Source organism: Paralichthys olivaceus, chromosome 21, assembly GCF_024713975.1.
Source record: "Paralichthys olivaceus isolate ysfri-2021 chromosome 21, ASM2471397v2, whole genome shotgun sequence".
Classification (NCBI taxonomy): domain Eukaryota; kingdom Metazoa; phylum Chordata; class Actinopteri; order Pleuronectiformes; family Paralichthyidae; genus Paralichthys; species Paralichthys olivaceus.
In genome coordinates this window covers 18,921,779-18,941,318 of record NC_091113.1, presented here as the reverse complement: position 1 = coordinate 18,941,318, position 19,540 = coordinate 18,921,779, and the positions used below count along the sequence as shown (strand labels likewise).

At 39.3% G+C, this 19,540-nt stretch overlaps 1 protein-coding gene across 2 annotated transcripts in view; it reads right to left on the bottom strand.

The window, feature by feature from the left end:
- The window catches only part of rab3gap1 (RAB3 GTPase activating protein subunit 1), a 52,056-nt gene that overhangs the window by 13,440 nt on the left and 19,076 nt on the right, over positions 1 to 19,540 (bottom strand). For both annotated transcript variants that reach the window (XM_069517013.1, XM_069517012.1), the window contains exons 8-18: positions 16,581 to 16,680; positions 15,641 to 15,722; positions 15,298 to 15,366; positions 12,027 to 12,100; positions 10,312 to 10,404; positions 9,968 to 10,140; positions 3,543 to 3,650; positions 2,608 to 2,780; positions 2,299 to 2,353; positions 1,523 to 1,891; positions 387 to 524 (exon numbers count right to left, since the gene is read on the bottom strand). In XM_069517013.1, coding sequence (XP_069373114.1) covers positions 387 to 524; positions 1,523 to 1,891; positions 2,299 to 2,353; positions 2,608 to 2,780; positions 3,543 to 3,650; positions 9,968 to 10,140; positions 10,312 to 10,404; positions 12,027 to 12,100; positions 15,298 to 15,366; positions 15,641 to 15,722; positions 16,581 to 16,680 — 1,434 coding nt within the window. The remainder of the gene's footprint in view (positions 1 to 386; positions 525 to 1,522; positions 1,892 to 2,298; positions 2,354 to 2,607; positions 2,781 to 3,542; positions 3,651 to 9,967; positions 10,141 to 10,311; positions 10,405 to 12,026; positions 12,101 to 15,297; positions 15,367 to 15,640; positions 15,723 to 16,580; positions 16,681 to 19,540) is intronic.

The window sequence follows — 19,540 nt, the reverse complement described above, 5'->3', positions numbered from 1 at the left end:
AGTAACCTCCAGTAACAGTAAATACCTTATTGTCAGTGATACATGGGGCAATGTTGGTTATTGTTGATTGTAAAAGAGAAATGTCTAAAATAACATGGCAGATTTATACCTACAATATTTTCTACTTTACAATGGTGAGGAAGAGGTTGATGTGCAACTGGCTTCAGCAGTCTGTCTTGTGCACTCACACAAACACCCCTCTGACTTACTAACTGGAATAGTGTTAAGTGACTCAGTCATGAAGTGCAAAGAAGCCAGATTTTTTCAGCACACACAGAAAAGACAACAAGCACACTGTAAGGAGATATTCACTGAATGTGACAAAAAAGAGTATTGAATTATACATTTATACTGTTAAAATAATTAACAACACAGGCATTCCTCACCTTAAAGGACTCCATGTCAGAGAGTAGACAGGCACTCTGCATCCGGGCACGGAGGTGGGTACCTTCAGCAGATGTGCCCAGTTTGGCAAGTACTTCTGACTGCTCCTCTAACAGATCCTCTGTCATGGGAGCAGGTTCCTGAAAATCAAACACATGCAAAGCTTCAGTCTTCCTCCATTTACTAATGTCATTTCCACATTAATGAGCAATTAGTTTTTGTTAATATGTGATTCAGTGATTTTTATTTTTTTTATTTTATGCTTTGCAACAGCAAACAACCAAATGAACCCTGATACAGGTACCAACTGGTGTAAATCATACCCTTGTCCAAACTGCACTGGGTGCACAGACTTCCCTACTTGACGTAATTAAAAGATGGGAACAAACCTTTAAAGAAAAATCCGTTATGCTTTTATTGACATTGGGCCTAATATGAGTTTTGTGTTCTTATCCTAAATTCTTGCATAAACTTGTTGAATGCCACTTAATACCATAACACCATATAAGAAGTATTCATTCATGAAAATGTCACTAAGAGTAAAAAGAAGAACATTATTAGTACAGAGATGTCCTACCCTCCAAAATGCAGACAGGAAAGTCTATATATCTTAGCAGCATCAGCACTGGAATTGAGTCAGTGTCTAAAGCGGTGCAGGTAATGCTGTGGGTCACACTTTCATGGAAATATTGAAGAAATGGTTTGATATGAAAATGGCTCCCCATGCCAAGGCAATCAATAAGAGGTCGTCGAGGGAAGGTCTTTGTCATTATATGGGTGAAAACCAAGCGGCAATGAGCAGGCTCAGGCCTTAATTCGCTATGAGAATTATGTCCCATTTTTGCAGAGACCCTTATATTTATTCAGGTATAAAAGATGCACTAAAAAGTAGAACATTAAACAAATATAAACCCCAATAACAAAAAAGTCCTCTTGTTGCTTTGATCATAATTTCCTTTTTTCCCCATAACTCTATATATTAACAGTTTCATATAAGCTTATTTTTCTCTCAGTGTATGCCCTCTTTGGATCAATTGATAATACTAATATATAGTATATACTGTACAATACAGAAATATGTGTATTCCTTTTTTTATTTCTGTGGATGCATGAGTTAAAGAGACAGAGAGACCCTAACCTGTGTGACAGGAACATAGATAGGATCTGCAGAGTTGAGTAGAGTCATGTTGTTAAAGGGGTGCAGCCTGCCCTCTGCTTTACTTTTGCTTCCATCCTTTTTTTTCTCAGTATATGGAGTTTCTACCTCCCCCTGGTCACTCAGACACTCATAGAATTCCTCCTCACTGTCGCTCCAAGAGTCCCAGGATTTTCCCACAGACATCTCCCTTGTTGAGGCGGATGCTGCTGCTGTATCAATTGGTGACTCTGGTACAGGAAAGCTGTTCTGGTAGCCACCAGACACCCTGCTCTCTCGTTCTTTGTTCCCGTCCAGCACCTTGCGAGCCTCATCTCTGGCCCTCTTTCTCTCAATGCAGCAGTTCAGCATCTAGGCAAAAGCATTATTCCTTTTCAATCATGGAATACTGAACATTATCTGAACATACAACATTTTCTCTCTTAAGATTATGGCTTGTATCCATTCAGATAATGTCCCTAAATCACTCAGACCTCTTCAAATGAAATGTTATTTATCATTATTAATTATATTATTAAAACCAAGCCGAGTTGTAAAAAAAATTATAAAAAATACTATGCATATCATTTATAGTCTTAATTTGGGTGATACCTACACCACAGCTGGCACTGGGCTCTGCCAGGTTAATTTATGTCAATATAATTATATAGGATAGGATAACTTTTTTCACCCAGTGTCATTTTTCCCCATTCATAGCCATTGATCTACTTGTATTTATACTTCAAACACACAATTGGTTGTTTTACATAAATGGCTACCTGTAGCTTCTGATGCAAAAGACAACAGCGAAGATCAGGAGGTCCAACAGCCAGTCTGCAGATTAAGAAGCATGAGGTGATGATGGATATAAATTAACATCACTGTATGTTAAATGGAGAAACTAAAAAACATTAAACCACTTATATGGTATATATTTCACTATCTTGAAAAAATAATAGCAAAAATCTAAACGCAGCACAAAACACAGGGCAGTTGTGACTATGTTCACTGAAATTCAGATCTAAATGATAAAACAAATATAGTGCTATGCTCTTTACCCAAGAGCAGTCCATGTGTGTTGTACTTACCCATATACGAGGTGGTTGTTTTCCCAGCGGTAGCGCAACTCTAGGACAAATTCCTGCCAGAGGTGGGCAACAGCCCGCAGCCCACCATAATTGTAGTTTGCCAAACACACACATAGTGCTAGTCGGTAGGTCAGACTATCACTGGGTGCTGACTTTAGCTGGAGGAAAAGGTTCTGGGCACAGAAAGAAAGTAATGAATAAACATGTACACTATATCAGTATGGAAAAGTTCAATTCAGAGCAGGACTCAAATAATGTGGGATAAAATAAACTGATACTGGTGCAGCTTAGCTAAAATTTGAATAAACAATTGTGCATTTTGTGATAACAGCATTAAACTGAGAGAGGTCCAGATAGAAAAAATCTCCACAATGAAAGGTCAGAACGATTAAAATGTCTAACTAGCATAATGATTTATTGCAATTAATATTGAAATATTAAATGTATCAATATCTATGTTGTTACATATGATGTTACTATGGACACAACACTATTACAGAAAAGCACTGCTGTGATGACATTTGACAGTTGGCAGTTAGCATTAGACCTCACTATGTGCCATGGGAAAGCATATGTTCTCCCCTCTGCTAAAGCCTGTGATGTTCTCTCTCTGGTGTGCAGGATGCAAACACAGCACTCTCCTGCTCAGACCTGGTATTAACATCCATGCTAGTGATGCGATCACAAGTGGACAGTGTTAGATTTGTCTGTCCACAGCTGGCATTAAAATGTGTCCTAATATGTCTACTGTGACCACTTGTGGTCAGATCTCATTTTCCCACTCTATATGTACATCCTGTGTGTTTTCAAGACTAAATGATGACCATTTTGGATTCTGGAAAAAGCTGACTTAAAATGTCATCTTAGATGTCACTACCAGGTGATATGTAAGGTTTCAATCAAGTGGTAAAAGAGCAGTGGAAGAGTCAACTTACACAGTCAGAGTTTTTATCTTGCTCGGCTTTCTCATAGGAGTTTGCCTGTGCAGCTTTATTCTTGCTTTTCTCTGATGATCGCTCCACAGCAGCATCTGGGAAGAGATACTGAGACATACAAGAATAAAAAAATAAATTTGTGTTGAAATCCTGCTTAACTCAACCATCACGCTACATTGACATTTAGAATAAAGGAGAATATCTTTCATGCTCAATTGGGCTCTGCAGGGGGATAGAGTCATGGTTTGTTTATGCAAAAGATCACAACCTATTTTATTTCATATGAATTACCAAATAACGAATGCCCTGACCAGAATTTGAATTGATGTCACCAAGTCCCCAGTGATCTTGTCCCTACACTATGCTGCATTAGCCCAACACAAAACACATTAACTATAACTAAAATTCTGTTTTTGACAAATCATTTTGTGTTGGGTGTGGATTTAAGTCATTACTGTCTTATAGTAGTGGGACAGTGTGCAGGATTCCTCTTCTCTCACCTGCTGTCATGTGCTTTTTCTCAGACACACCTGTCCACTATATTTTTGAAGGTGTACATTGGCCTTTTCAGTGTAGCTATATATACCCTCACCAGCCACTTAATTAGGCACACCTGTTCAATTGCTTGTAAACACAAATACTGTAGCTAATTAGCCAATCACATGGCAGCTACTACATTTCGGCATCTAGATGTGGTAAAGACAACTTGCTGAAGTTCAAACCGAGCATCAGAGTGGGGAAGAAAGGGGATTTAAGTGACTTTGAACGTGGCATGGTTGTTGGTGACAGACAGGCTGGTCTGAGTATTTCAAAAACTGCTGATCTACTGGGATTTTCACACACAACCATCTCTAAGGTTTACAGAGAATGGTCCGAAAAAGAGAAAATATCCAGTGAGCAGCAATTGTGTGGACGGAAATGCCTTGTTTTTTTAAACTTTATTTTTTTCAAGTTTTTTGTACAAAACATGGGCAGCATGAATACAATAAATACCAAAGTATGGTTACAATATTATGTGACCAAATAATTCAAATGCTAGCCATGTAGTGTCCTTTTTAATAGAAAAGAAACAACAAAAAGGGAAAGGAAAGAAGAAAAACAAAAAATAAATATGCACACATATGCCTCTGCACCTGAACACATACGCGCACGTATTCACTTACACCCACACGTCCGAATAATCGTAAACATAATCATATATACAAAATTGCACTCACACATGCGCACATTCATAAAATGAATCTGCCATACTGTGTCCACATCCTCTCCAGCATGTAGGTTGTAGTCCTGTCTGTTTAGACTTTTGCTTTGGTGTTATAAAAAATCTAATAAAATTTTTTCTCCACAGTCAATGTGTGTGTCAATTATATTTGTCCAGTCTTCAGAAGTAATTACAGTTCCCAATTCTTTTTCCCATTTCGCCTTAATAAACCGTAGTTTGTTGAGTGACCTCTCCATTCAGCTATGTGTTTGTATAGTTCTCCAATGGTTTTTCTGGAGAGGTTTGTGTTATAGGCTATGACAAACATTTTGGTAATACTTGATATATTTTCCTGTATAAGTCCTTTAATGTTCTTATCAAAGTAGTGCCGGAGTTGGAGGTACCTATAAGAAATCCTGCCGAACGAGGCCGTATCTGAGATGGTTTTGAAGTCTATTAAATCCTGGTTTTCAATGAGTAGACATAATGTGTAGAGTCCTTTTCTTTCCCATTGAATGAAGCCGCCATCACTCATATCTGGTCTGAAATCTGCCGTTCCAGATATCATCTTATCCCATTCTCTAAATTGACTATCAGGGACACAAATAGGTAAGGACTCAAACAGATAAAGTAATCTGGGTAAAATATTTGTCTTTATTGTCAAAATTCTGTGACCAACTTCCAGGGGCAGGGAGGCCCATCTGTCTAGATCCTCCTTTATCTGGGAATTAATACTTACATAATTTTCCAAGAAATGTGTTATGTCCTTTGTTAATTTAACACCAAAGTATATAATAGAGGTAGAGTCCGAGTTGAACCTGTACTTGTTTTAAGGTCTAATGATGGCGCAAAATTGAACATCAAGGCTTGTGTTTTATCGACATTAAGAGTGTAGCCTGAAAGGGTTCCATTAATCCGCAGGAAATCCATTAGTCTTGGTAGTCCTGACTCTGGATTCTTTAGGCTGACCAAGACGTCGTCCGCAAAAAGACATATTTTGTATTATATACCTTTTATTGTGATGCCCTCCAGGTCGGGATTCTGTCTTATGGCTTGAGCAAGAGGTTCAATAAAAAATTAAAGAGCACTGGGCTGGCTGGGCAGCCCTGATGACAGCCACGTTGCAGGTGAATAGTTCCTGACAGGCCTCCATTTACCTTAATTCTGGCTATGGGGGACGTGTGTAGTGTTTTGACGCCTTTAATGAACTTCCAAATTTTTCCATAACTGTATAAAGAAATTCCCAACCCACCGAATCAAAAGCTTTTTCCGCATCCATGCTAAGTAGGATAGCTCCAATTTTCTCCTTTTTTATATGTTCAATAATGTGGAGGGTCCTCCTTATGTTGTCCTGAGTTTGTCTACCTTTAATTAACCCGGTTTGATCTTCATCAGAAGAGGTATCACTTCCTCCATTCTTTTGGTCAAAATAGCTGCATATAATTTATAATCTTGGTTTAAAACGCTAATAGGTCTATAAGATCTGCATGTCTTCGGGTCCTTGCCCTCTTTTGGAATCACTGAGATGGCTCCCTCCCTCAGGGTATAATTTAAGCTTTTATGTAGTATTGGTATCAACTGCTCCCTCAGCGATTTATACCATTCTCCAAGAAATCCGTCCGTCCGTGGAGACTTAGAGGATCGCCTTATCAATTTCTTCAGCTGATATTTCTTTTAATAATTTTTTTATATTGCAATTTCCCCAGGGAGGGCAGGTCCAACTGGCACAGGAACTCTTCTACTTTAGCGGGATCAAACGGTGTGGGTTGGGTATATAGGGTCTGGTAAAATTTCTCAAATGCTTTTTGTATACCCCCTAGTTTATATGTAACTGTTTTAGTGGTAGTGTCCCTAATCTTGTAGACTGTATTTTCTGACTGCTGTTTTCGCAGCCTCCAGGCTAGCAGCTTGGATGCTTTGGAGCCTGCCTCATAGTATCTCTGTTTTGTGAACCTGAGATTTTTCTCTACTTCATCAAAGTAAATTTTGTCTATTTCTTGTTTGATCGGTCTCATCTGTATGAGTAATTGTGGGTCTTTACTCTTACTATGTTGTTTTTCTAGTTCTGTTAGCTGTTTTTGCAGGTTTAAGTTTTAGTTTCTGGGTTTTTCATTTTTTTAATGAATGCAGATTCTGCTATAATTTTCCCCCACAGGACTGCTTTGGCGGCGTCCCACAGCATCACTGAATTCACATTTCCATCATCATTAAAATCCAAATAAGTTTTTTATTCTTTCTTTATTTTCTCTTTAAACTCAGGGCTATTTAACATGCTTACATTTAATCTCCACGTTGTCATTGTGGGTCTAGTATCTAGATGTAGTTTTAAGTGGACACTAGAGTAATCTGATATATCTCTCTGGTTTATCTCACATTCCTTTAGCCTGTGCCTCTCTGAGTTATGCACAAATAGATAGTTGAGTCGTGAATATGCATTGTGACGGTTTGAGTAGAAAGTAAACTTTTTATCTTGATGGTGGAAATCCCTCCAAACATCTATCAAACCTAGATCTTGAATTCTTCTTTTAATCCATCTTTCAGTGGGGGTGATTTTCCTTTTTTGATTAGTTGCGTCCAACTTTGGGTTCAAAATTATGTTGAGGTCACCTGCACAGATTGAGACTCCAGCAGATTGAAATGCTATTAAATCAAATATCTTCTTGTAAAATGTTTTGTTGCTGCCTGGAGGCGCGTACACATTCAACAGGGTCATGCCCTTGTCATCTAAATTGACGCTTACCATAATAAACCTGCCCTCCCTGTCTTTAATCTCTGACTTGATTTCAAAAGGAACCTTATCTGGCATCAGAATTGCCATGCCCCTCTTGTGTCCTGTTTTAAAGGATGAATAATAAGTATGTCTAAAACCCATATTCTTTATCTTTTCATGTTCCTGATCTGTGAGATGGGTTTCTTGACAGAATATAATTTGTGCCTTTTCCCTTTTTATTTTTGATATCACTTTACTTCTCTTTACAGGAGTCGACAAACCATTGACATTTAGGGTGACAACCTTAAATTATTTGTTACTCAGCTATAGACCAGTATTCTCCTATACATTCACTCGCCTCCCCTAAGAACAGCAAATATTAACCATGAACAGTAATAACAGAACAATCACAACAATAAAACGTGGCAGTAAACAAGAAATTGTCTTCCATGGAAGAGGTTTTTCCTGGACCTCTTATAAAGGGGGATGTTTCAGCCGCAAAGTTTCACCTGTTCCCAGCTGAAATGGGAACTCCCTCGATCTGCCCTCGGGTCTCGGTGGGATTGGGAATCCCTTTGCTCGTACTTCATCTCTGGCTTGATCCACGTTGTCATATGTAACTGTCCCGCAGTCCAGAAAAACGCGAATTTTTGTCATCAGTGTGCGGAACTTGATTCCCTTATCTTTGAGTACTTTATTGATCGGCAGATATTCCCTCCTTTTATCCATAACAACTGTTGCGTAGTCGTGGTCAAAAAACACCCTATTCCAGTCCACCGTGATGTTTTTTTTCCATGCCGCGCTGATAATCCTCTTTTTGGTTGTGTATTTCAGGAATCTAACGATCGTGGATCTCGGGGGCCATTACCAGCTGATTTGGGTCCGAGTGCTCTGTGTGCACACTCAATACCAAGTTTGTTTGGGCCGGTGCCCTCACCCAGTTCAGTTTGAATGAGGTTCTCAACAAAGTGAATCATGGAGGTGCCCTCGGCTCCTTCTTTTATGCCGTGGATCCGTATGTTATTGCGGCGGGAATGCCCTTCGAGTTCGGCTGGCTTTGATTGCAGTTGGATTTGAGTTCTCTGCATCTGGTTTAAAGTTTAATTCACTTCCATACTGAATGTCTCCACCTCTCCGACCTGTTGCTCGGCTTCCCCCAGTCTCTGCAACACCACTTCAATTTTCTTCACGGTCTACTCCATCTTCAGATTAAAATCCGATCTCATTTCACCAAGTTGTTTTTTGATATCCTCTTGAATATTGCTCCGGAAGTCTGAGAACTGTTTAGATATTGTTTTCCAGCTCAGATGTAGCTTTAGCCATGGCTTCACTTACGACTACACGGATGGAAGCTAATGAGACCATTTCGCCTAGCATAGCCTCGTCGCCACCACCACCCGAGTTATCCTTGTCAGTTCCCTTTTGCTCCTCAATGGTCTCCGCCCAACATTAGTATACTGTATACTCCTGAACTCTTGCAAGGCAAATCTCCTGTATTATATGGGGGTTTACGGCAGTTCGGTCAGGAGCCATCCTCTCGTGCTACCGAAGTCGACGGAAATGCCTTGTTGATGTCAGAGGTCAGAGGAGAATGGGCAGAGTGGTTCAAGATGATAGAAAGGCAACAGTGACTCAAATGACCACTCGTTACAACCAGGGTATGCAGAATACCATCTCTGAAAGCACAACACCTCAAACCTTGAAGCAGATGGGCTACAGCAGCAGAAGACCACACCAGGTGCCACTCCTGTCAGCTAAGAACAGGAAACTGAGGCTACAATTCACAGCTTCACCAAAATTGGACAATAGAAGATTGGAAAAACATTGCCTGGTCTGATGAGTCTCGATTTTAGCCGTGACATTCAGATGGTAGGGTCAGAATTTGGCATAAACAACATGAAAGCATGGATCCATCATGCCTTGTATCAACGGTTCAGGCTGGTGGTGGTGGTGTAATGGTGTGGGGGATATTTTCTTGGAACACTTTGGGCCCCTTAGTAGCAATTGAGAATTGTTTAAACGCCACGGCCTATCTGAGTATTGTTGCTGACCATGTCCATCCCTTTATGACCACAGTGTACCCATCTTCTGATGGCTACTTCCAGCAGGATAATACACCATGTCACAAAGCTCACATCACCTCAATCTGGTTTCTTGAACCTGACAATCAGTTCACTGTACTCCAATGGCCTCCACAGTCACCAGATCTCAATCCAATAGAGCACTTTTGGGATGTGGTGGAACGGGAGATTTGCATCATGGATATGCAGTCGACAAATCTGCAGCAACTGTGTTATGCTATCATGTCAATATGGACCAAACTCTCTTAGGAGTGTTTCCAACACCTTGTTGAATCTATGCTATGAAGAATTAGGGCAGTTCTTAAGGCAAAAGGGGGTCCACTCCAGTGAGTGTATATTTACCATTTATAAGACATAAGACATCAGCTGCTGCCTGAGTTCTCCTGTCACTAGCTTCTAGAAAACTTCCATAACAATTATGAATTTCTCTTACCAGAAGGACAGAATTGAGTACATCAGTGTTCAGGGGTGACTCATCATCGTGTCTACGGCGTCGGATGTGCTTTCGGGCACTGTGCACCATATTGGAGACAGATAGTTTAGAGATAGGCACTGTTGCTGCTGGCTCTGTCAGCTTGGATAAAGCAGTGCTGACGTCACTATTTTCTACAGGGACAAAAACAGAAGTTATGGTTACTCACTTTAAGCAATTACTAGAGTTTTTGAGATGAGTAATAGGGCTAAAATGCTCCTTTTGAATATGGTGTGCTTTATAACACTACAGTCATAAATTAAGCCATCCACTTCAATGTTAGACAATATAGCCAGTAACCTGACCTTTGCCCTCATCTTCAACCAATCTTCTTCCAAGAACATCCTCAGTAGACTCCTTCCTAAAGGAGAGCTTCAAGAACTCTGTCAGTAAGTCACCTGCAAGGGAAGATTAAAATGGGTCAAAATCTTTAATATTATTTCACTGCCAACACCACTAGAAAACTTTCATCAATATTTTGTCTAAAAGGTATCATAACCACAGATACTAAAACTTTCTTTCTGCAAACAGTCTAGGCTGGTGGTGGTGTGGTGGTAATATTTAAATATTTTTCATGTTTTTTTAAGTATGCGACCAACCCTATCACAAACCTCATCCACAAGATATGATAAAATAAAAACAACTTAAACAAAATTGAGTGAACCAGAAAATAAATTCCACATATAACAGCGATTAAACATTAATTTGATTGTAGTCCTATGTTCCACTATCTCTAGCAGGACATTTATAGTTTAAGTAGTCAAAAACTGGCTGCTGGATCCTGCTGTATAAAAAATGGATCCCCTGATGGAGAATTTCAACTCTCAAGTTTTAAAGGCAATGGCATCTGAGTGGGCAACAGATACCAAAGTACCACATCAATCACAGCCAACGTAGGATCAGGGTTGTATTCTCTTAAATGCCACTGGCCAGGAGTCATCTGGCCAGGGGTCATCTAGATAGGCAAAGCCTGTCTTTGCTTAAAATGAGTACTTTGAAAAGAGCTCCTCCAGGTTATTAGCGATGAACTGGTTACTGAGTGGTAACATAGTGTAGGAAGTTTGGTGATGCCAATCCTCCAGCCCTGTGCCACCCCAGATGTGCCGTTTTTATCTGTGGTATTATTCCAGATAAAGGCTGAAGTGGTGGCAAATGTTTTATTGGCATACCGTGGGCCTCATATTATCAATCATCCAGTTTGTGAGTCAGCAGACTCCCAGGGATGATTGGCCTGGCAAAGAACAGAGGATTGATGAGGCAAGATGATGTTTTCTAAATTTGGAATTTGCGAATGGCAACTTTGCTAGCAATGGACTGATTTTCATGTTACCAGGGATTGGCAGGCTAGTGGCTGACATTGGGACGATCTGGCCACTTCTTCGGTCTATGCCGGTGTAAGTATGCACCATCTTCAATGTGTGCATTGTGGGGAGGTGCATCCTTAAAGGGACAGTTCTTCAAAGCTCATGGATGAAATAACAATGCTATGCTGGGGTCTGACTATCTGATGCTGCTGAATATTTGTATGAGCACATACAGTATATGAAGCCTTTTGCAGCAACAATAAAATTGTCCTAAAACTTATACAAAAAAAAACATCAATGGGCAGAGACTTAGCTATCATTAGCCATAGATTAGCTAGCTAGGTGACATGCATGATACATAAATATAAGAAAATAAGAAAACACTTTGTACAAGTTAAGCTCTCACTGACAATTTGATAAGCTAAGAAGTCTTCTCCTCGACTTCGGTAAATGCATACTGTTTGAGTCAGGGGGAACTGTGGTGTTAAATAGGTCTTATTTATTGAAATCACTCTTTTTCCTCTGCTGTAGTGATGCAGTGGTCATCATGCCACCCCCCAGTCTCGCATCCAGGAACACTTATTTTTAGAGAATTCATGAAAGATTTTTCTTGTTAACAGGTGAAACGGTATCATCTCATTGCCTTTCATTAACTTTTTATATTTGCAGAAATTGTGTTTGGAAATACAAATTGAACATAAAGGAATTGTTCTTACCCAGTAAACATTGAGGGTTTTCAGCAGTCCTGACTCGGACAGACCAGTGAGGAGCTTGGAGAGGGTCAAGGTCACTGCCAGGTCACACAAAGAGAGTATATTTGATTAAATCACAGTGCCTGTTGCTGGTTCACATTTCTGTCGAAATTAAGTACATAAGACACCATGATCTAATTTATATCATAATACATATTTTTTTAAAATAGAATTGTTTATTACCCTGCATGCCATATGGCCACAACAGCTTTTGTGTCCTTGCTAAAACAGAACTGTGTGCAGAACTCTCTTTTTCTTTCACATAGGGCATTATCACAATATGAAAAAGTTAGCATTTCCTGATTGGGATACATACAACACATGCATCATTCCTCCCATGCTTCTCTTTTTTAAAGTATTTGTTTATAAGGCCAGTGTATTTGTCTGTGCTGACAGGGGCAACAAAGAACAAAATAAAGAAATTTATAGGATAGGATATAAGGACATACGGTTTTGACATCAACGGGTGTGTTTTAACCTGTTTTAGTATCATGAATCATCACTCAAACACAGATGTCCTTGTGTTGTGTGTGAAAGTTGGCATTTTGGACTTTTTTCAAGCTGTAAATGGGGCCAGATATCTTTTCCCCTGCATGGCCAAAAAACACTCACACAGGTCCCTCGGGGGAAAATAAGTTTCATTTTTGGTGCGGCGTTCAGGTGCTGTCAAAAAAACAACACTTAACAGAAGACAACCAAGCCAAAGTCTCTAGGTGTACATCATTTGCCCATTTAATAAAGCAAACTGGGATGTTATTATATATACACTGTACATATTTTAATTAGTTACACCTGTATCATTAAAAATAGTCTTCAGAGTTGTGTTTAATTGCAGCATTGTTCATTCATAGCCTCCTCACTGGAACTCATCACCTGCATGTGTGCTTCTGCGCAGGTGTAACAAAAAGTTTGGTGGGGCTGTTAGCCCAACCCTACCTGAGCCAAATGTTAAATATCTCTCAGAGACATTTTTGTTAACAGAGTCCATTTTATCTAATGTTTTGGTTTTGTGTGGGGTTTTATTTATGTTTCATATATTTATGAATATATATTTATATCACTTTTAGAAACACCAAGAAAATGAGTGCACCAGTCCTGGCAAACCTACAAGCTACACACTGGGCCTCTGATCCCCCCTGCACCATGGTTGATGGCCTGATCTGCCACTACAACACTGCTCTATACCTCAGTCTCGAGTCCCGCCCCCCATAAAACCCACACTGTCTCTATCATGTGTCCAGCACGCTGGTTCACTGCTGAACTTTGCACCATGAAGACCTCCGGCTGTCAACTGGAGCAGATCTACAAAAGATCTGGCCTCGCTTCCCACTTGGAGGCCTGCAGAGACCATGTGCAATCATATAAGGCAGCTCTCTCACATACCAAGACACACTTTTACTCCTCCCTCAAAAGTGGAGGCATCACACTGTGCATTCCTGTGCAGCTAAAAGCACGAAGGGTAGCCCAATGCAGACATTCCAGAAGGGGAAAAGCCAACTTCAGCAATGCTACTGCTATACCTGGTTAACCTTGCAGTCCTTTTGCTCCAATGGTATACAGATTTAAATGCTAATTTCAGGTGTTCTATGCCTAGACTGGATGGAAGCGTCTGTCATGACCACCCGCCAGACTGAGGACAGCAAGAATTGCAAATGATAGTAGAGTGAGGAAAGATCATAACTACAAGTTCGATTGCACACAGGTCTGTGGCTAAATGGCAAAACAAAATACTCCCGCCCCCTCTTGTGTCCAACCAAATTCTGTGCAGTTTTGTTAATGGAAATCAATGTGTTGCCCTTCCTGCTCCGCTGGTTGCAGCAGGGAGGGCATGGTCTTTTCTCATCTTCAACAGCTGATCATCTCCTGCTCCTGATGCCGGCTCCCTGATTGGTCGGCCCAGTCCCCACTCCACCAATTCCTGAGATGCCAGCAACCTGAAGAGTATATAAACTCTGACCACCTGCCAGTCATGGCAGCTGTACTCGACTAGCCAGACATGCCTCTTGTATCTTGCTGCTAAACCTTGTTAGCTACTTTTTGGATTGCTGTATATGAGGCATTCGTTAGATTTATCACAGTTGTACACTGCTGGTGACCGGGCCAGGACATTAAATTTACAAACTGATCTTGTACATTACATGGTAATTTCATATTTCTGTATTTTTACAGCAATATTTCTTACACTTAAGTCTTGCATGTTACTTATTACTTGCTGATGCCTATTTTGACTGTTGCTGCTATAATACTGCAATTCCCCATTTTGGGACTAATAATGGATTATCTTATTTTATCTTATAAAACTGTAAAAACTAGTAATTCACGTGGCCGCTTGGCAGCATCTGTCTGGTGATTGAGGTGGCTTCTTACCTAGGAAAAAGTCTAAAAATAAATTAAAAAAAATATAAAAATAAAAACAAAATTATGCATTCTTAATTACTGTAATGTCATAAAGCAATTCAAAAAGAGCAAATTAGCCATATTACTCATCTCAAAATCGAAATGCTTCTTGCTACAAATGCATAATTAATACATTACTTAAACAGTAACTAAGATCATAACTTTAATAACGTCTTTCTATAGATGAACATGTGACAGAGACAAAAGAGTTTAATTGGGAAATAGGGAGGAGAAGGAGAAGATGCAAGGCTTCATACTATATAGTGCTATTTATTTGAGTAAATATGATTACTTTTAGACAAGGAAATACTGTAGTCATACCAGAAACTTCAGAAAGACTAGGGTTACATTAATAGTTAACGTAAATAACTTCAGGTGATGGGCAGTAGGCTCTCTCACACACACACAAATTATGGTAATTTTCCTGTGTAAAAAGATTCCGTTGCAGTAGCAGAACTACAGAGCTGCTGATCAGCGGCAGAACTGAGGCTATACTGATCAGCAGCTGGTGTGACAACTGACAATCGCAACATGGAGCCGTTCCGCATAGTAACATTTTTAACGGCTGGGTATCACAATAACTTTTTAATATCGGTATACTGTGCAACACTACTCAGGTGGTCAGGAAGAATGAAACAGAAACTGTGCTGAAGGGTTCATTTATCATAGAAAATAAGACCAATATTGAGTCTATCATGTTTCTTGATTTCCTACATGATATGCAATAGATATTTTTCTGTTCAAAAGTATGAAATTGTATTAAGAACATCATGACGGAAGAATATGGAACAGTGGGAGTTACAAACACTGCTGACAGGGAAATCTATGACAATCTTACCTGTAGACTTCATTATCCACAACTATGCCTTCTGTCAGATGAGGCCAAGTGGTTGCAAGATGAAGTTCACTGCAACAGCCAATGACAGTTTAACCCACATTTATTAGAAGGAATAAATTGATGAGAGAAGAGAGAGGGCAAGAGAGAGATACACAGCTATGCAGTAAAGCACTGTATATATTCTCATGAGCTGTTTATGCTATTATTTACACTTGTAAAATGATAATAATAATAACCCCCTTGTTATATAAACTTGTTGTATTGGATTCTTTAATAGGTCAGTTACTTCTAAATAGAATTCACTTTGTTTGTAGAGTACTGTCCCCAAATAGAACAAATGTACCTGATTGGCTCCTCGCAGGCTCCAAAAGGAAGTTTACCAAACTCCACTCCTCCCACTTCACCTCCAAGAAGTGTGTCAAAGTCTGCCAAATGAATACATTCATAAATGCATAAATTAATTAAAACATATAGCAAGGGGAAAAATTGCTACACTTCTAAATGCGTGACTAGAACCTATTAGGGAGGCCATGACTGAAGGAGCTACAAACATTCAGTGGCTTCAGAGTGAGGCAAAACATGTAACTAACATTAAAATGGTTATCTATGTTTTGAGTATTGCACAACACAAAACAGAGGCCTTCACTGAGACCATTCATTGAAAAGTGTAATCACTTTTGTTCTTAGGTTCTAATGTATCTGCTACATTTTTCTATAGGATGGGGTTGTTTTCAAATATGTGTATTATTAAAACCAATCTGATATTTGCCCTTTCTCTTTAATCCTTTTCAAATCTTTTGATAGTGTGATGTTTAACAATTCAATATTAAATGAACAAACAGGTAGTATGTTGAAACCAGTTTGCTGTGTCTACCGAGTAAACAGATTCTTTGTGTGAGAGAGATTTGTTCATCTGAAATTGCACTTTTGTGGCCATTAAAAAACATCTAGTATGTGCAGAGTTTGCTAAAAATCACAAAAGAGCCTTCAAAATCAAGACAAAACTTAAGGGTCTTTCAAAGAACAACACAGCTAACATGGCTGTGACAGGTAGGTATACACTCTCCAAATTTCATAAAAACTAAATTGTCATCTGTATGTGTCTGTATGAAACAAGTATCTAAAAGCTACATTTTCAAGATGTCTTACATTATTTTATGATATGATGTTATTGGATTCTACTTGAATATGATGACAGCAATTTTGTAAAAGCAACAGTATGTGATCGAAGAGATTATTTTATACTTTGTAATCACATGATCCTCTGTTTTGTATGTGCATACCTGGAGGCTGCTGTGGCCACAAATACTGCTGCCAGTCCTGGAGAATGTAGGTAAAACGGATTGCAATGTTGACTGGAGGTAGAGGGGACTGGTTACAACCCTGAGCAAAAAAAAAAAAGATGTTAAGTGTGTGACAACCCTGGAGTTGTCCTGCTGTGGTGTTGTGCTTGTTTATGTGTTTCTGGTTCCTGTAGGTGGAGTCAGACCATGGGAATCAGCAGGGTTGTGGCACACCTGTGCTGACCAGTATTTAAGAGGACTGCAGACTGGGCTCTGGCTCTCTCCTTCACTAGGACCACCATGGACATGGCAGCGGCACAACATTGATAATTGTTTGATTCTTATTTTTATACACACACCCACACACTAGAGACACCACTGACAGAACTGATTACCATGTTTACTTTAAGTTAGTTTTCTTTGAAAATAAACACTTCAAGTACCTTATGAACTTCCTCCTTATTTGTTACACAACAGAGCCAATGTGTAACAAGTGGTTTATGCTAGTCTGTCTTTTTTTGTTGAAAAAGACATATTATAATGTAACGTTGAGCATGTCTTCACCGATATGTTCTAAGAAATAAAATAAATTGGACAAACAGACTAAGAAACTTTTTTCCATCTTCGTCGTCTAGTCAATGTCATCAAAACATGGGTTTATTTATGCATTTTCAATTGCAATTTAGGCAGACCTTTTTTAGAAACCTTCTTAGTTTTTGGTTTGTGGCATTTTTGTTATTAGTATATTTCTCATTTTTGGAATAGCCAATATAACTTTCCTGTGAGGATTGTATGGCTACCTTTTGGTCTGGTGTGCTTGACTGCCCTTGACCGCTGCAATTTCATGTTGAGAGACATTAAGGGCGAAGGAGGAAAAAGCCTGTCCGAAAAATACCTTTTGTAAATGTGGACTGGGACTAAGAAACATACATTTAAAATGAACAATGTTGCAAAATAGCAAGTGCATATAAAGATATCCAGCCAGTCTGCAAACTTTGCACTTTTTTGCTTTCATTGATCAACTGAACCGTAAGGTTTTTAAGGTCCTGAACAAGAATTTTCAACATTATTGTCTTTTCAACATCTTGCCTGAAATGTGTTTGACGCCAGTCTTGTTATAAAACTGCAGTACCAGGCTCCATTTCAACGCTCAAACACTGGCTTGCAGAAATAGCCAAGAAAGTTAATGGATTGTTATATTAGGGGCTATACTTAATGAATTAAAGAAACAAGACCAGAACTCAATTTTGGATGAGAAAAAAAACCCTAACCCTAACCCTAACCAACTGTGTGTTTCTTCTCTGTCTCAGCTGTACCAATAAACTCTCCCTGGTTCACCTGGAGGTTGACACCAAATAGAAGAACTATAAATGTAAACATACAGTATATGTGGTCAGCTCATTACTGTCTTTACAACACAACCTCAACAAAACAAGTTAAAAATAAACTTACTCCTACAGAATGCCTCTCCTTCTCCCTTTAGAGCACATCCCCTCAAGACCACTTGGGCCTGGCACCTCTGAAGGCCAACCCTTGTAGTTGGTCCTTCTAGCTGTTTTGCCCTGACTGAACCAAATACAGCCTCTAAGCTAGTTCCCTCAAGACATATTCTAATCAGAAGGGTCCACACGCAGGGACCCTCTGAATCAGTTTTAATTCTCTTTTGTGCTGAGAATCCTGTCATATATCATCATGTCCTCCCTGTTTTTCTCTGCTCACCCCAAACGGTTGAGGCAGACGGTCGCCATATTGAGTTTGGTTCTGCTTGAGGTTTCTTCGCGTTAATGAGGGAGATTTTCTCTCCACAGTTGCCAAAGTGCTTGCTCATTGTGGGAACCATTGGGTTTCTCTATAATTTGTAAGTTCTTGACTTTCTATGTCAGAAGTGCCTTGAGATAATGTATATTATTTTTTGGCACTATACAAATAAAATTTAATTGGAGACCCTGCATCCTCATATGAGGACATGCCTCAAATGCACATTGCTGCATGCACATTGCGACACGTTTACTACTACTAGGTGGTAGCAAAAGCACAAAACACATTGACACCAAAGTGTCCTTGGGATACTTAAGACTTCATAGATGTTTAATGCACTAATTGTAAGTCTATTTGGATAAAAGTGTCCACCAAATTACATGTAGTAATTATAAGGAAGAGAGGGCACACCTTTCACAAAAAGGAAAAAAGTATCAAGTCACGTCCGCACAACTTCTGCTGTACATCTTCCAGAGATGGTCAACCTGAAGAATCCAGTGCGTTGCAGAGAAAAACGCTGCTCTAGGAAATCTTGTGCATTAAGTGCAAAGTAAACACAATTGTTATGAAGTATTTCATAGAGGACAAGAGATGTGACAAACTGTTCCTACAGACAAAAATAAGTTTCCTAGTTAGGATTATGGAGCAGGGAAAATTCATAGTTACATAATATTGGAAAGATTTTGCAATATTTGCAATTATGTTTATATGCAGCCTTTTGAATAGTTGTTATTGTGTTTCTATGCTTTCAAAGTGAACTCAACAGTTTATGTAGCCTTTCACACAGGCCAGAGGTTATTACAGACTGTTCTTACAGCCCAGGGATATTGATGAGATGTTGCAATACCTGTTTTTGCAAGCCTAACCCTAACCCAGGCTTTAAAATAAACAATTGTATACTTTATTGTTTTATTCTTTTCCTCACACATATATGACCACTTAGTGTGAACTCACAAGCCATGTGTAATGCAGTACCTCTAAGTGGTAATATTAAAGAATGACTGGACATTGGCTAGACAAGCAGCAGGTCTCCCAACAAATACATGAACACCATCCTTTACAAAAAAGAGTGTTTACCATATTCAAGGAAAATAAAGAAAATAAATATAACCCCAGAGCTTAGAAGTCCCCCTCTTGTAGTATTCATGAGCCCAGACCTCGGAATTTTTGGAGTCTACTAGTTAGGATGGGTTTGCTGAATA